At 44.7% G+C, this 18,001-nt stretch overlaps 1 protein-coding gene across 2 annotated transcripts in view; it reads right to left on the minus strand.

The window, feature by feature from the left end:
- Cilk1 (ciliogenesis associated kinase 1) overlaps nt 1-18,001 on the minus strand; it is a 60,237-nt gene that overhangs the window by 22,549 nt on the left and 19,687 nt on the right. For both annotated transcript variants that reach the window (XM_052187771.1, XM_052187770.1), the window contains exons 2-5: nt 13,025-13,297; nt 8,669-8,723; nt 5,504-5,625; nt 4,191-4,270 (exon numbers count right to left, since the gene is read on the minus strand). In XM_052187771.1, the coding sequence (XP_052043731.1) occupies nt 4,191-4,270; nt 5,504-5,625; nt 8,669-8,723; nt 13,025-13,125 (358 nt within the window). In that variant the 5' untranslated portion in view covers nt 13,126-13,297. The remainder of the gene's footprint in view (nt 1-4,190; nt 4,271-5,503; nt 5,626-8,668; nt 8,724-13,024; nt 13,298-18,001) is intronic.

The raw sequence follows: 18,001 nt of genomic DNA on the forward strand, positions 1-18,001 counted from the left end.
CCTTGTTTTCTTAAAAAGTTATTTATCATCATCATCATCATCACCATCAACAGCAACAACAGCAACAGCAACAGTGGGGACAGAACTTGAGCTCCCTCTGCATTACTGCAGTGTGCTCTCTGCAGAGCTGTGAGCCTCTCAGAGTCCTGGTCTCCTCTTCTTTGAAAGGCATGGCTACTTTCTGTTCTATCTGTGATGTGGGCAAGGAATGAAAGGGGTAACAGATGGAGCTGGCTCCAACCAGAACCACACATATCACTGTGTGTGTGTGTGGGGGGGGGGGGGAATGTCAACAACAACCACCTCTGGCGATGGCTGTCAACAATGACCACCTCTGGTGATGGCTGTCAACCATCGATGCATTCTGAAAGCGCAGGCCTGAACCTCCACCGCTGAACCTTCCTTCACACTGCACTCACTGCCAGTGTCTAAGGCTTATGAAGGAATGGCAGTGCAGAGTTCCCAGGGGCTGCTGAGGGGTGCTAACCTGCTAGCTGAAGACATCTGCCCCGTTTACAAGAGGGCCTACACAGGCCGTAAACATGTGGGTACGTGTACATACAGAGAAAGGGACATGTGGATGAACATGTATGGAAGTGCATAGGTGGTCTGTGTCTATGACTTCGTTAGGTAGTCTCAGGAGAGAGGCTGCAAGTTCTTCCTAGCAATAAATATGCGAGTTTATGCACAGGAGTAGAAAGGAAACTCCTGGCTCAGCTTCCAGAGTTAAGGAACAAATGACTGAAACTTGTGACTGTTTTCTATTTGACAATAAGCTGGCAGTGAAAGAACTCCTTTGGTTCCCTGTTTTTCTCTTTTGAGCTCTTGTGTGGCCTCTTCTAGTTGTCTCTAAAATACTGTGTGTGACTATCACACACTACCCGCTGTGAATTCCCGGAAATGAAGGCCAAAGAGCCCGCTCGGAAGTCAGGGGATCAAAGTTCACTCTTACTCACAGCGGCTCACCAGGTCGGGTCAACAAGTGTGCTCAGCCTCGTGTATCACTCTCTGATTGCAAAGCCTGCTGGGAAGTCACAGATAGCCTATGCCCATGGGCCTCATCTACTCTGGAACTGTGAAGAGTTACTTAGAGCTGAAGAGCAAGCTGGTGCTGACCCTGGATCTAATGTGTCACCTTGTACAACACAGCACTTTCCTACCCACTGACAATTTACACCAAATCTGGTAACTGCCAAAAGGTTTCAACCCAGACTCAATACATTTTATTTATTTGTTTGTTTGTTCATTCATTTTAGTGAAATGTTTACAGTGACAGCATACAGAGACTGAGTTCATGGACTTCTGCCTGTACAAAATCAGCTACTGTCTGCATACTAAATCGACCACCAGTGACCTCCTCAGAGGGCTCTGGTTTTCCCTCACAGATGTCCAGGTTTGGCTACATAGTCATGGGAAAGTTATCAATGCCACCTTGTCTCCTCTACAGTGGCTGGAACCAGCAACCTTCCAGAGAGCTGATGAGGATGACTGACTGCCTCATGCTCGCTACTGCCCAACCTTTTACAAACCCAGGTAAGAGGAAAACTACAACCGGAGAGTTTCCTGAAGGGCATATAGCTAAGCTCCCCTTGGGGCATTCTAAGTCTCAGGGGACTACCCCTACCGTCCCTGAGGTGAGTCACAGCAGAACTGCTTTCTCTGATCAGGTGATGCAACTGGCCTGCCCAGTAAAGGATATTACAGAACACCAGCCTATGCAGTCCCATGCTGTGTTCACTATGAAATCGTGATACATCACCCCTCCAAATGACCCATGAGAAAATGTCTTCTTGGTCATGGTATCCAGAATAGTTTTATGCCCAGTAAGGCGCTCAGCAGGTGAAAATCTTGCTTCTAACTTATGACATAAGTTCAAAACTCATGTAAGGGTGGAAGGAAGAGGACTCATTTAAGACCCCTGAAAATTGTCCTCTGACCACTGTATCTAAACTGTGACAAACACAGACACATACATACATACACATGCTAGATAAATAAATATAAAATGAACAAATTAATTTAAAAAATAATAGTTCTTCTTTTGGTAACTAGTATATTTTTTGTTTGCTTGTTTGTTTTTGTTTTTTTGAGACAGGGTTTCTCTGTGTAACCACTCTACTCTGGCTGTCCTGGAACTCACTCTGCACACCAAGCTAGCCTCTAATTTACAGATATCCACCTGCCTCTGCCTTCCAAGTGCTGGGGTTAAGTTGTGTACTACTATGCCTAGCTAACTAGTCTATTTGTTTGTCAAGGAAACTACCCTATTCTAACTGTTCATGTTTAACATGTTCCTTTGTACAGCAAGCTCAGAAATTTGTCTGTTTCTTCTACTGAAATAAAATTAGTGGCATGTTGGACACGTCCTCCAAATATTAATCTATTGGAAATGCTACTGCTTACCCCTCTGCCCCCAACACACACAACCAGAGTGTAAGACTCTGTTGCTGAAGACACCATTTATTTATGCCATCAAACATGGAAAAAAAAAAAAAAAGCTGGTGCCCAACTAGAAGCTTCATCCCTTCAACCTCTGCAACCTACGACAGTGGCCTGCATTCAGGGTCTACTGGTGCAACAGTGGCACACATGTCATGGGAGTAACCAACCGCCTAGAAAACTGGATTTAAGGCCCACTCCATGACATGGAATCCATACTTGACACTGTCAGTGAGGCCAAGAGACTAGGACTAGTGGCCCTAGGGAAGAACATGCTAGTACAGCAACAAAACAACTTGTAAGAGCATATTGCTGCACAGTCATAGGTCAGTGCACAGCTCACCCCTCATCAGAAATGCTTCTTGAAATAGATAACACAAAGACCCACAACTGAACACTGCAGCCAATGAGAGACCTTGGAACATTCAGCCCTGGGTGGGATGTCTTTATCAAACCCTTCTTCTCAAGGATCAGGGATCTATGTGGAAGAGGAGGCAAAAAGATTCTAAGAACCAGAGGGGATGGTTGATTCTAAGAAAACAGCATTCTGCAGATATAACCAGACTGATATATACCATATCAACTCACAGAGACTATGTCAGCACACACAAGACCTGTACCTCCCTCCTCCTTCCTCCTTCTTTTTCTTTTTCAGACAAGGTCTTACTACGTAGCCCTGGCTGGCCTTGAACTTGTTATGTAGACCAGGTTGGCTTCAAACTCATGGAGATCTGCCTGCCTCTGCCTCCACACACCTGGTTAGCTCCCTTAGAGATGGAGGGAGGGACGGGGGGAGGGACGGGAGGAGGGACTCTTACTCCCAGCTGCTCCCTACCATGTTTGCCTTTGTCTCTTTATCAGCTTGCCAAATTTTTATTTATTTTGTTTTCCCAGTTGTATAGTTTAACCACTTTGCAACCCCCTTGAAACAAACTGGAATACAAATAATGTAGGAAAGTGAGCAGCAGAGTTCAGAGATGCTTGCATGGGTTAGATGCAGCACCCGGAGACCTCAGAGTTCAGAGATGCTTGCATGGGTTAGACGCAGCGCAGGGAGACCTCAGAGTTCAGAGATGCTTGCATGGGTTAGACGCAGCACCCAGAGACCTCAGAGTTCAGAGATGCTTGCATGGGTTAGACGCAGCACCCGGAGACCTCAGAGTTCAGAGATGCTTGCATGGGTTAGACGCAGCACCCGGAGACCTCAGAGTTCAGAGATGCTTGCATGGGTTAGACGCAGCGCAGGGAGACCTCAGAGTTCAGAGATGCTTGCATGGGTTAGACGCAGCACCCAGAGACCTCAGAGTTCAGAGATGCTTGCATGGGTTAGACGCAGCACCCGGAGACCTCAGAGTTCAGAGATGCTTGCATGGGTTAGACGCAGCACTCGGAGACCTCAGAATTCCAATCTGATGTTTCTTGTTGATATATCAGTAAGTGGTGGGAAATAATTCTTAGATCTGTCTATGACTAACAAGTGTAACACAAAACCCAAAGAACATAGACAGACAGACAGACAGACAGACACACACACACACACACACACACACACACACACACACACACACACACACACACAGGAAAATCCAGGAATCAAAGTCCAAAGGTAACGTATTCTGAAGGCCACTGTGAACCAGTCAGCTCTATGATCTCTTCTGCAAGTGCATTACAGAGCACATTAATACTTCCTATGTCACCTACCTAATGACGTTTCATTGCTATTCAGAAGCACAATATTGTAAAACACCTACCGTGTTTGTGAATGAATGCCAGTCCTTGCAATATCTGATACATTATATTCCTTATAGCAGATTCTGGAAACAACTTATTTCTGTATGGATCAGAAGAAAACAAAGTCAAAAACTCAAGTTCTGTATTAAAGAGAATCTCCTGTGTTTGTATCATTCTGATTATATAGTACAAAATTAAGAAAAATTTACCAGATCCTTTGATAATAAATACCAGAGAAAAATAATCACTTGATGATATAGTGAAGCTAAGTAATAAATACCAAGTATATTCAGTTCTATTACAAAGAAGAGAGTAAACTTCTTATAATAATAATAAATAAGAAACCTTTAATACACCGGGCGGTAGTGGCGCACGCCTTTAATCCCAGCACTTGGGAGGCAGAGGCAGGTGGATTTCTGAGTTTGAGGCCAGTCTGGTCTACAAAGTGAGTTCCAGGACAGCCAGGGCTACACAGAGAAATCCTGACTCCAAAAAACAAAAAAACAAAAACAAAAACAAAAAAACCAAACAGAAAGAAAGAAAGAAATCTTTAGTTCTCTATCTAAAAATATGTGGGCCTGGTAGCCCATCTACAATTTCAGGACTCAGAAGGTTCATACAGAGTACTGGTTCTCAACCTTCCTAATGCTGCGACCCTTAATACAGTTCCTCATGTTGTGACCTCCCAACCATAAAATTATTTCACTGCTACCTCATAACTGTAATTTTACTACTGTTATCTAGCACGCAGGATATGATATGTGACCCCCTATAAAAGGGATCATGACTCACAGATTAAGAACTGCTGACACAGATTGAGTTCCAGGCCAGTCTCAACTATGTAGCAGGTTTGAGGCCAGCCTAGCAAGGAGGTCTCTTCTCAAAATTAGAAAATGAATGGAATAAAGCAGGCTGTTCTTGGGAGTTATCCCAGGGCTCCCAGGCACAGGACTTCACCTAGCCATCAGATTTCTTCATTAGAGTCCAGAGGCATGGCATTAAAGGACTACAGAAAGAACTAGAAAATGGCAATAAACAAAACAAAAAGCATGTCTACTCTGTGAATTTAATTCATAAAGGAGTTAAAAGGCTAGAGAAATAGCTCAGAGGTTAAGAACACATACTGCTCTTGGTAGAGGACCCTTGAGAATTCAGTTCTCAGCACCCACCTTGGGGTGGCTCACCGTAACTCCGGCAGTGGCGCAGAGCTGGCCCCTCTGACCTTTGTGAGCACCTGGACACAGATGCACTTCCTACGTGCATAATTTAAAATAATGAAAATAAATCTCAAAGACACTTTGTTAAAAGGAATAAGGTTATGACAGAAACATACCTTTCTTTAATGAGCTGGTAAAGGTTTTCTTTCATGTACTCGAAGATAAAATAGAGATGGTCGTTTTCCCTGATAACCTCTTTTAATTTTACTATATTGGCATGATTGAGCTTCTTTAAAGACTGAAACATGGTGAGAAACAAAACAAAATTAGAAAAATAAAACTGACTAAAAGGGAAAGTAATCCTAAGCACGCACAGAAAGCAGCATCTAATCGTAGGACTGAGAAGATGCCATGAATTCCATCTTATTGGCAATTTAATAAACAGTCTTTTCCTAGGTCACTATAACTTTATCGAGAAAGATGACTTTGGTCAGCTGACTAGAAGGCTAGAAGGCAAGCATCTGAAGATAGGCTGGTATTCCTGGCTGCCAGCCCAGAGCAATAGGTCAGGACTATTTTTGTGGCAATAGGCCCAGACTATTTTAGGCTTGCACCCTCCCGACCATGGAATTCAGGTTGTGCAAGTGTCAAGAGGGAAACCAATAAAGGAAGCCATGGTTTTAACTCTTCTAGCACTAGAGAGCGAGATCACTAGGCATTCATTCAGACAAAAGGAAGTCCGATGTAGAGCCTTTCTGGAAGGAGGGCAGAGGCTCGGCTCTGAGGCTGTGGTCTGTCTGAAGCATGAAGTACAGGCCCATGGCTAAGAGCAGCTTTGAAGTTCTGTTTCAGTGAGGATACTGAGCAAGTTACATTTTGTGTAGTCACATTACCCAGGTATCTTTCCAGAAAGAAGCATCTCGTGTGGTTATAGAAAAGTTTCTGAAGGAGTGGAGACAAGCCTTTTTGTAAGAGCAGATAAACATCAGCAGCACCTCAAAACAAGCCAACAGTTCCCACAGGGACACACTCCATGATGAATCGATAGAATCAATTCTGACCCCCGAGGGACTGGTCAATGCTTTCCTCACTATTAAAACTACAATGTGTTATACCCTAAGAATAAACATGGTGGAAGACAGTGTCTGCTTCTCAGAGGCCATCAGCCCACCTGGGGGCACAGAGCATGAATGAAAGTGCATGTCATGAGGCTAGGCTTGATGGTGTGCCCTGCACGCCTTTAACCCAGCACGTGGTTGACAGATGCAGATGGATGTCTGTAAGATCTAGGTGAGTATTCACAGCTACTTTCACAACAGAGAACACTACTTTTATGTATGTATGTATGTATGTATGTATGTATGTATATATGTATGTATGTATGTATTATATTTATTTAATGTGCATGTATGTTGGACCTGTTTGTGTGTTTATACACTACATGCTTGCAAGTACCTAAGAAGGTCAGAGAGAGTGTTGCATCCCCCAGAACTGGTGGCGGTTCTGAGCCACCCATGTGTATGTGAGGAAGGGAACCAAACTGGGTCCTCTACAAAAGCAGTGAGTACTCTCAACTTCTGAGCAATCCGCCTAGCCCCGAGTGCCTTAAACCTTAGTTAAGCTTAATGTTACAGATTCCCAGCAAGCAAATACCATTTTTCAAATTGGAAGACTTGAAATAAAATGATATCCAATTATTATTTTTTTCTTCCTCCTCTTCCTCCTTCTCTTCCTTCTTTTTGAGACAGGGTCTCTATCTAATCCTGGCCATTCTGGAATGTGCTATGTAGACCAGGCTTTCCTCGAACTCACAAAGATCCACCTGCCTCTGCCTTTCAAGTACTGAGATTAAAAGTGTGTAGCATCTGCCGGGCAGTGGTGGTGCACGCCTGTAATCTCAGCACTTGGGAGGCAGAGGCAGGCGGATTTCTGAGTTTGAGGCCAGCCTGGGCTACAGAGTGAGTCCAGGACAGCCAGGGCTACACAGAAAAACTCTGTCTCAAAAAAAAAAAAAAAGTGTGTAGAATCTCCCTTCCTTCCTTCCTTCCTTCTTTCCTTCCTTCCTTCCTTCCTTCCTTCCTTCCTTCCTTCCTTCCTTCCTTCCTTCCTTCCTTCCTGCGAGCTCGATACATAGACCAGGTTGGCCCTGAACTCAGAGATCCACCTGTCTCAGCTTCCCGAGTGCTGGGATTACAATCCCACACCAGCACGCCTGACAGCATTTCCCGCTCATTACATACATACACCGACAACAGCTTCAACAATAGCTTCAGGCTTATGGCCTCTCAAAGAGTTATTGCTTTGCCCTTGATAGGCCCCCACTCTAGACCTGACACCTTATTCCATGCACTAAATGGGCTGATTTCATATCCTTCTGGGCTCCTCAAACAGGGTTGAGAAGACTAACAATGGATGAAGCACTACTCCAGTGCACAGGAAAATAATATGAAAAACTCAAGTGGTCATTCTACCAGGGTAGACATGAGAGATGACTGAGGCAGGATGGAGAGGAGAGAGGAAGAAGAAAAAAGGAAGAAAAAGAAGCAAGAGTGAAGGTCAAGGCTGGGGTGCAGCTCTGCTCTGAGCTCTTGTTGAGTAGGTGTGAGCTCCAGGGCTTATGCATCAGTGCCCGACATTGGTGGTGGGGGTGGGGGAGGCAAAAACAGGAGGGTTTGTTGATAAGGCATGGTAGAGCCTGTCAATCACAGCTGTCAATCACAGCATGTGAGTGAGAAGCTGCAGAACTCAAGAGGATTTCTAGTTCAAGGGCAACCTGCGCTGCACAGGCAGACTGTATCTGAAAAAACAATACCCAGCAACAATAAAAAATGAAAACAAAACAACAACAAAAGGAAGGAAGGAAAGAAGGAAGAATAAAAGGGGGGAACCTAACCGACCAAACAAAAAAGAACAGTGAAGACACTCTACGAAAATGCTGACAAAGCTTAGTGTTGTCAAAGAATTCCATCACACCCAACAGAGTACAGTTAGTGCAAGAAAGTGCAAGAGGCTAGGAAAACCACACTCCGGGCAGATTGTCCTTTGCATCAGTAAATTAGGAATGACGCCAGTGGGGGCCATGCTTCGGCAAACCAACAGCCACTGAAATATGCTGGTTGAAGAAATCTGTTAAAGACAAAAGCATTCCAGTAACCATATATTCACTAAGTAACTTCCTGATCTCCTGCTGTCAGATAGCAACCATAAATAGCATTCCTCTGCTCTCACAGCATCGGTGAGAAAATACAAATGGAGTGAGTGACTATGTCAAGTATAAATCTAGACACACAAACAGCTATTCTAACCAGCCAATAGAATCATTCTGGTAAATTAATAAATACCTTAACCTCCCGAAGGTTCATGCATTCTTCCCAGGAGTAAAACTTTCTTTTCATTCTGAAAGAGAAGAAAAGGAAATAGCGTGCTCATTCACAGGTTTCAGCCTGTGAAATGTTCACAGCATTTCTTTTTTTTACATCATTTCGTAAAAATGTCTTTATCAGAGTTGGGGAGATGACTTAGTCTTAAAAAGTATCGCATGCCCTTGCAGAGAACCCTCATTCAGCGGGATGGCTATCCACATAGCCAGAACCCACATCTCGCAGCTCAGATTGCCTGCAACTCCAGTTGCAGGGGATCCAAATGCTCTTTTCTGGCCTCTGTGGATGCACACACACAAATAAAAATAAATATTAATTTTTTATCCTGAAGCTAACCAATATTGGTTTCAATTTTTTTAAAGATGTATTTATTTATTATATGCAATTACACTGTAGTTGTCTTCAGGCACTCCAGAAGAGGGCATTAGATACCATTACGGTGGTTGTGAGCCACCCACCATGTGGTTGCTGGGATTTGAACTCAGGGCCTTTGGAAGAGCAGTCAGTGCTCTTAACCACTGAGCCATCTCTCCAGCTCTGGTTTCAATTTTTATAAAATATCATACTATTAAAAAAAAACAAAACCCTCATTTAAAGAATGGGTAAGTCAATCAAGTGTAAATCACTAAATTCCCAGCAGTAGTGGGAACCTGGTATGCTGCTTGGTTTTTGTCAACTTGACACAAACTAGACATATCTGGGAAGGAGTCTCAACTGAGACAATGTCCCATCAGACTGGCCTGCAGTAAGTCTGTAGGATACTGTCTTGGTTAGTGATTGAGGCTAGTGGGCCCAGCTCACTGTAGGCACATCATCCCTGAGCAGGGTCCTGGATTGTATAAAAAAGCAGGCTGAGCTTAGCAATGGACAGGAGTGAGGCAGTAAGCAGCATCCTCCAAGGGCTCCGCATCGGCTCCTGCCTCCAGGTTCTTGCCCTGACCTCCCTCAGTGATGGAGCGTGACCTGAGAGTTGGAAGAAGAAAAAAAAAAAAAGCCTCTATTCACCAAGTTGCTTTTTGGTCATGGCGTTTATCACAGCAACAAAAACCCTAACCAGGGACCTGATGCAGTGTGAAGAGCCAGGACTACCATCTGACTACCACTGACTAACTAACGTGGCCTGAAGGAAGCTCCCTCAAATTTGTTCTATGGTAGGCCAGAGCTGGCCAATAGAACTTGGAGATTTTTGCTGATGGTGTGGTAGCCACAGATACGATGTTACAGGCTGAGGTAGACAGGACTTGTTAGATTCGGGGCAGGGGGTAGGTTATATAAAGAAAAGGAAAAGGAGAAAGGAAGAGAGGAAGATGATGAAGATGGAAGCGAGGGCCCCTGGGAGAATTGGGGGTGGATATGACCATGATACATTATACATATGTATGAAATTTTCAAAGAATTAGTTTAAAAATATATATTTTTAAAAAACTCTGTGGTTACCGAGCACTTGAAACTTGGCTAGCACACCACAGGAACTGTATTTTAATTTCAATGCAGCTGCCAGATATGGAATCTCACTACTTTCGGTAACTGAAGGAGATGCCTATGCCCAGGAGACTAGGGTCCTCGAATGCTTGGTCTCAAGTAGGTGGCTGTTTAGGAAGGCTTAGGAAGTGTGGCCTTGTTAGAAGAAGTATGCCACTGGGGGTGAGGGCGGGCTTTGCAGTTTCAAAGACTCACTCCATTTGGAGTGAGTGGGCTCTGCTTTCTGTTTGGGGTTCCAGACAAAAGCCCTCAGCGGCTGGTCTACTCCTCTGTGCCTGCTACCTCAGTCCCACCACCAGAGAATTGAAGAACTGGTTCAGTGTAGCTAGGTCTATACAGTAGGACCTACCACAAGAGGATCAGGGCAGAAAGGTATTGTATAAGTTCAAGATCCCGAAAGCCTGAAGACTGCAGCCAAGAGGAGAAAGGGCGGAGGTTAGAGAAAGACAGAGCTGGAGAGACAGGATGAAGCCGCAGCAGCCTGAGGTCTCAGAACTGAAGCTTGTTGCTGAGAGGACGACATAGGACAAACGTCACGTTGGCCCCTCCTAGGCATTGGCACAGGAAGTTCACTGAGAAGGTGATTCCAAGAAGCCAGGGCAAAGAGCAGCAAAACCAGGGGAAAAGGGAAGGACCATGTCCAGGACACAAGACCAGACACCAGGTCTCAGCTCTGCCGTGGGCACTGAAGCTCGCTGAGACAAGGGGCTTGTCTCAGCTAGGGTTACTATCGCTGTGACACCACGACCAAAAGCAAGACGGGTTTATGTGACTTATACGTCCACATCCATAGTCATTCACTGAAGGAAGACAGACAGGAACTCAAACAGGGTGAGAAGCTGCAGGCAGCGTGATGCAGAGACCATGGAAGTCTGATAGTGCCTTACTCAGCCTGCTTTCTTATAGAACCCAGAGTCGCAACCCAGGGATGGTACCACCCCCAATGGGCTTGGCCCTCCCTCATGAGCAATCATTAAGAAAATGCCTTATAGGCCTGCCTACAATCTGATCTAATAGAGGGTCTTAATTGAGGTTTCCTCTTCTCAGATGACTTTAGCTTGACATAAAACTATCCAGCACAAGGCTGCAAAGAGGTAGGAGGACACAAAGAAGGTTCGTCACTAGTGGTTTTAATCGACTGTCTTTTCAGTTTGATATGAATAGTGAAATGACTAGAAGCCAAGAGCCTTTAGAGGATCTGCTAGTCAGACGGCAAATGGCAATAGGTTGAAAGTGAGGTTCTTGTGGGAATGAAGTAGGTAGACCAGATATACATGTAGTACAATTGACAGGACTGGATGAACGAAGGTGAGGCTTCTGGAGGTAGGAAAATGGAGTCAGAAGGAGTATTGCATCCCTGTAACCCAGTTCTTGGGAGGCAAGGCAGAGATTGTAGATTCAAAGCCAGCCTAGACTACACAGCAAGTCTGTCTCATATAAACAAAACAGAACAAAGAAGGATAAACACATCTGGAATAAAATGGAATGATATACTGGATGTTGGTTCAGTTCAAGGAATGATTTTTAAATGGTTCCAGAACTTAGTGGACATGGTAAGAAGGCAGAAGGGCACAGGTGCTGGTAGGCAGATTCTAACGTGGTCGCCAAAGATATTACCTTTTGCTATTTATAATCATGTATACCTTTCGTCCTTCAATAACTTACATCTAGCTAGTAACAGCACATCATTCTGAGAGAAGTCATTTCAGTGATTGGTTTATAAGAACAAAAAAGAGTAAAAAGATGGAAGATAGACTTCCTTCTTTAAAAAAAAATATGCCAGGTGGTGGTGCAATGTCTCCTTTTCAGGAGACAGAGGCAGGTAGATCTCTGAGTTCAAGGCCAGCCTGGTCTACAGAACAAGTTCCAGGACAGCCAGGGCTACACAGAGAAATCCTTTCTTGAAAACAACTAACAACCAATCAACCAATTTGTTTATTTAGTGCACATATGGATGGCAGTGTGCTACACGTGTGCTACACGTGTCACCTGTATTCAGGTGGCCACAGAAGCCAGAGAAGGGAGTAACTCCCTGGAGCTGGAGTTACAGGGTGCTGTGAGCTGGGACTGAACTGCTGTCCTCTGTAAGAGCAGTGGGCATTCTTAACCTCTGAGTCATCTCTCAGCTCCTTAGTGCTTTCCTACTGCTTATATCTCAGTGAAGCAAGTCTCCACATTGTGAATGACAGACTCTTTGAAGCAGTCCACCTGGCAAAGGCACGAGAGGCAACCTCTGGGCAATAATCAACAGAGAAAAACCCCTCAGTCCCTCAGTCCAACAATGATAAGAATCTAAATGCCAAAAAAAAAATAAAAAAGAATCTAAATGCCACCTAAGTCACATGAGTGAGCTTGGAAGCCGCCCCTTGCATGTCCAGCTGTCAATAATACTAGAGTTCCCAACAGCACTTTGACTGCAGCCTCAGAAGGGCCCCTGGACCAGATGACTCAGCTAAGTTGTACAATCCCACAGAAACTGAGATACATGTATGTCTGTTATTCTGATCCACATGCCTGGAGTTAACTGCTATATAGCCACAGGTAAGTAACACGGTAGGTCTGAACAGTGGCTGCAAGAACCAAGTATCAGGGGACACAGGGCAGCAGACACCAGATCACCACACATTTCCTCTCCTGGAAAATGAAGTTCATTAACGTCACCCGTCCCTCATCTCAAGGCTTATGGCTTCTGCATGACGTTGGAATCATTGCACGACTCTTCTTCATGCATCCCGTTCACTCCCCTTTAGAAATGGTTCAAAGACAGGGAGTGGCCAGGACAGAGTTGGAATCACCTTGATATGTAGAGCCTGCTGTGAATTTGTATAAACTTACTTTTTAATGGCGATCAGTTCTCCAGACTCAATGCTCCTCCCCAGCAGGACAGAGCCGTAGGTCCCGTCCCCAAGCTGCTTGATCGTTGTGTATCTATTCATGGTGCGCCTGCTCTGTCGGGACACTCATCTCAGGGCCGAGGTGGTTCAGTCCTGCAGTGGTAGCAGGCCTCCCCAGACTGCAACCAGATTTTTCGATGGCAGCACCAGCACAAGGTATTCAACAGAACGTGATTATCTCCCAAATACATATTTTCAAAGATCAGTCTTCTGCCTGCGGGAAAGCATGGATGGTTAGGTCAAATGCTAGTGAACGCTTTGAATTTGGGTATTTCTGCAGTCTAAAACGATGCTCACTGAACTGTAACCACCAGACTGCCATTTACTCGTTTAAATAAAGTTTTATTGGGGTAAAGCATATTTACACTTGCTGGTTATCTCTATCCACAATAGCAAACTGAGTATTTCTGAGTATTTCATAGTCTAGAATGTTTATGGTCTGGCATCACAGAAAAAAGCTGTCAACTCCTGGCCTAGATATTGTTTTTCAAATACAAATAAGTGTCTTTATAAAGCTAGAGATAGTGTGCTTGGGAAACAATACAGTGAGTGATCTCCAATTCGGGGCTTGCTTGTCTGGAAACCTGCCTGACTGCAGTGTATGAGGGCTACTGAACTGAGAGCTAAGTGTGTTCTCTGCATATCAGCTATACTCAGCATCTAAACATACGAAAGCCAGAGGAAGTCACATCACACTGCGGAAAGAAAACCGAACTATTTGTAGCGAGGATCATCAGCTCTAGTTTTTTTTCTTTTAGATGATCAGACAAGGAATAAATCATCCAACGCCTGCATATATGATATGTAGCAGCTACCCATTGTTGTAGGGGTCGATTTTTTAAAATAATAAGTCCTGGATATTTTAAAAATTTATATAATTGAGAGTCACGCAGTCTGCCTATTATAAAGAAGTTTTGTAATCCAGGTGACTGCAATGTTCTCAGGAAAATATTCAGAACATAATAAAAATAACTTAGTAAAAAGAATAAAGGTATACTATGACTGCTAAATTAATACAGTTCAAGTGATAGAAAACAACTGAAGGATGTGATTTTCTGCACATGACTTTTGACTACACAGCTTTCCCCTTCCAAAAGAATTCCAGTCAATAAATGTAAATGAAAGAGGGAAAGAAGAAATGTACTGTTAGGTAAATGCCACAGTAGGACTTGTAGGAGTCAAGACTCACTGGCATGAGAAGCAGTGGATGGGTGAAACAGGACATTTGTATAATCTCAAAGTATATCGGCTAATTTCTAGGGAAGAGAAGAGATAACTATACAGGAAGAAATCCAGGAAAAATGACAACAAAGTCAACCCCCGAAATCCCCCATTTAGCTGCTGGTAGTGGCATAATCAAGAGTAAGACCCAGGTGGATCGCTGTGAGTTAGAGGCCAGTCTGGTATACACAGGGAGTTCCAGGCCAGCAAGGACTATGCAATGAGACCCTGACTCAAACCAAACCAAAACAAACCTTCCAAATATCCTCCAGTAAATGGTGAGTTCAACCTCCTCATCGAGGAGGTGTGATTTATAAACTCCAGGTGTAATGCAATGAGAAAGACACAACACCAAGCCAGTGCCTTAAAATGTAGACTACGGTGTTCTCTTAAACACGGAGAATTGCAAGGAGCCCAATCACGAGGAAACAGCACACAGAAACAGAGGAGGAGTACAGTATTTTCTACAAACAGCTGGCCAGAACTATTCAAAAGTGTCTAGAGCATCAAAAAGACAAGAGCAGACCGGGAAACTGTCAGGTTAGCGGCAACCAAGAAGCTATGACAACTCAAACGGACATGGGACCTGAGCCAGGAGCCTGGGAAAGGGACTGCAGTGGAGACTTGATGAACTGCAACCTCAGTCTGTGGTTTAGTGGTAACATTGTTACACGCATAGCAATTCTCTGGTCTTGATCCAGCTCTATGGTTACTTAGGTGGAGCTGCTAGGTGCATTTCTGGTACTACACTATTGCTTGTAAATCATCTGCTTCTAAGCCCCAAACTGAAAGGCAACAGTAAAAAAATAAGCCTAGACTATGTCCTTGTAAAAGCTGTGCATGACTTGAGCATCTATGAGAACTATAGCAGCAATCCTGACTTCCCTGCTCCTCCACATACAAGGGAAGGCGTGGCAGGCCACACTCAGCCCGCTCCTCCCCCTGGAGGGGCATTTGGTTTCTTCTTGACCTTCAGGGTCAGATTCCCTATAGCTTCTTTGTGCTATTCTTTACAGTGATGTATTCTACTGCGGATGATAAATATTCAAAAGCACATAAATATTAATACATAGTTGTAAACATAGGCCCTTCTTTCAAAGGGGGGCTTAGCCACGCTAGGAATGAGTGGGGGAGGTGGTATTTCATGTAGGCACAGGGTAGCAGGCGTTCCGAGGGAACAAGGGTGGGGTTGGTGGGCTTGGCTTCTAGTTGGGTCAATTCCGATTGCGCTTAGGAAGCAGTAAGAAAAGCCTTTAAAGAAACTGAGTCAAGAAGGAAAGCTGGGTATCTTATATGACAAAAAGAAACGCTAGCAGCACAGGCACAGCAATGAAAGCACAGGATTTAATTTGGGATTGGGGAGGGACAGTGGGTAACCTAAAGCTTAACTGCAGTTTTGTTCTGGAGGGCCTCAGATACCTTTGTGTATGTGTGTGCATGTGTGCATGTGTGCATGTGTGTGTATGCATGTGTGTGTGTGTATGTGTGGTGTGTGTGCATGTGTGTGGTGTTCATGTGTGTATGGTGTGTGCACGCATGTATGTTGTGTGCAGAGTGTTTGTGTGGTGTGTGCACGTGTGTGTATATGTGAGCACAGGTGTACTGACCTGCGCATGCATATGTGAAGACCAGAGGTCAACTATCACTCTCTACCTTCTCTGAGACAGGGTCTCTCACTCACTAAGCCTGGAGCCCAATGTTCTGGCTAGACTGACTAAGCAGTGAGCCGGGGATCCGTTTATCTCTGCACCTCTCCTTCCCTAGCGCTGGGATTCGGCTTTATGTATAGCCAGGCTTTTCATATGGATCCAATCTCCAATCTGCATGCATGCACAGCAAACATTCACTACACTGAGCCGATATCTCCTCAGCTGCCAGATCCCATGTTTCTACGTAGAGGTGTTAACTGGATCCTAAGCTGAAAAGAGGAAGGAAGGAAGGAAGGAAGGAAGGAAGGAAGGAAGGAAGGAAGGGAGGGAGGGAGGGAGGGAGGGAGGGAGGGAGGGAGGGAGGGAGGGAGGGAGGGAGAGAGAGAGAAAGAGAGAGAGAGAGAGAGAGAAAGGAAGGAAGAAAGGAAGGAAGGAAGAAAATGCTATATAAAAGCATATTATCCAGTCAGATAACCAGATAAACGGAAGTAAATTAGATAAATATTGTTTCTGACTTAAATTTATTGAAGTTGATGCCTATGTTGTGGCTCAGTAATAGCACTTGTGTTACTGGAAAATACACCCAGAAAGATCTAGTGAAAGGGCATGGACAGTGTGATTTAAGCTGCGTATGGGGTTATATCCTGATAAGGCCACTGTAAGTTGAAGATACTGTAAGTTGAAAATATATTTGGTATTCCAAGTGCCACCCCTCAGCCTAGTCCACCTTCTCCATGCTCAAAACACAGCTGGCTCGCTTTATCAAGGATTAAACAGCATCTATACACACAGGTGTGCATTTTTTGTAGTCATGATGGGAGTAAACACAAAACACAGTATAATGCCAGCATCACTCTCTGTAGAGATCAGCTGTTCTCCCGTGATGGAATGGCGGGCCTGAGGAGCTGTGGCTTGCTGTCACTACTCAACATCAACAGAGTAGGGTACCACATAAGCCAAGGCTGGGAAAAGATCAAACTGAGAATTCAAAGGATAGTTTCTATGGAACGCATGTCACTTTGGGCCCCAGCCTAAAGCTGAAACACTGTAACTGAGCCATTGTAAAGTTGAGCACCGTGAGGATTCTGTGTGTGTGTGTGTGTGTGTGTGTGTGTGTGTGTGTGTGTGTGCGTGCATATACAGGTCTGAGGCAAACAGGATAAAAGGTTAATGGGGAAAATCAGGGCGAGGGGTGTGCTATGTTCTGAGCTGTGCCCCTCACCCCACTCCCATTCCTAACTACAAGCTCTAACTTCCAAGGTGATTGTATTTGGTGACTGTAATCAGGCCTAGAAAGAGGTGACTGGGTTAAAAATGAGATTCAAAGGGTAGGGCTCTGATATGACAAGTTTTGGGTCTTGTCTCCTTTGCCCCACCCCCGCCATGTGAAGGGCATCTGTAAGCTATCTTCAGATCACCTGTAGAAATCCAAATCCAGCAGAACCTCGGCCTCAAGGCTTCCTAATCCCCAGAGCCGAAGAATAGCACCCATTGCTGAAGGCAGTCACCCTTCTGCAGCTTGCTGTGCGGTGCTGAGTGAGCGGAGGCAGGAACAGGGCGCCCTCCTGCAGCCTCCCTGTAAATCTGACATCACCACAGCTCAAAAGCTTAAAAGCATCTACTCGAGACAGGGGGAGTTGGGGGTCTTCTTAAAAGGCACATAGATCACACGGAACAATTTACCTTCATTTAAAAAATACGGATGCACATTTACTTCACGGACCTCCCAGAACCCGGTCATGCCACGGGCTCTTCCGTGCACAACCATCCTGTCATGAACTGTTCACGCCCAGGACCTGCTTCAACCAGACACGAAGAGCATCTGGCCACACTGCCCGAGAGACTGCAGCAGTGTTGAGTCTTCACCACACTCATCGAGTTTACAGTGTGCGTACATCCACGGCATATGCAATTTTTTTTGTAGTGTCTTAAGACTCCCAAGTCACCACTCTATGACATCGTCTAGAAACCAACCAACCAAACAAACAACTGACCAGAACTCTGATCTGTCAAGTATCACCCAGTGAAGCCAGGCGGTGGCGGCGCAT

This window comes from Apodemus sylvaticus, chromosome 7 (genome assembly GCF_947179515.1).
Source record: "Apodemus sylvaticus chromosome 7, mApoSyl1.1, whole genome shotgun sequence".
Taxonomy (NCBI): domain Eukaryota; kingdom Metazoa; phylum Chordata; class Mammalia; order Rodentia; family Muridae; genus Apodemus; species Apodemus sylvaticus.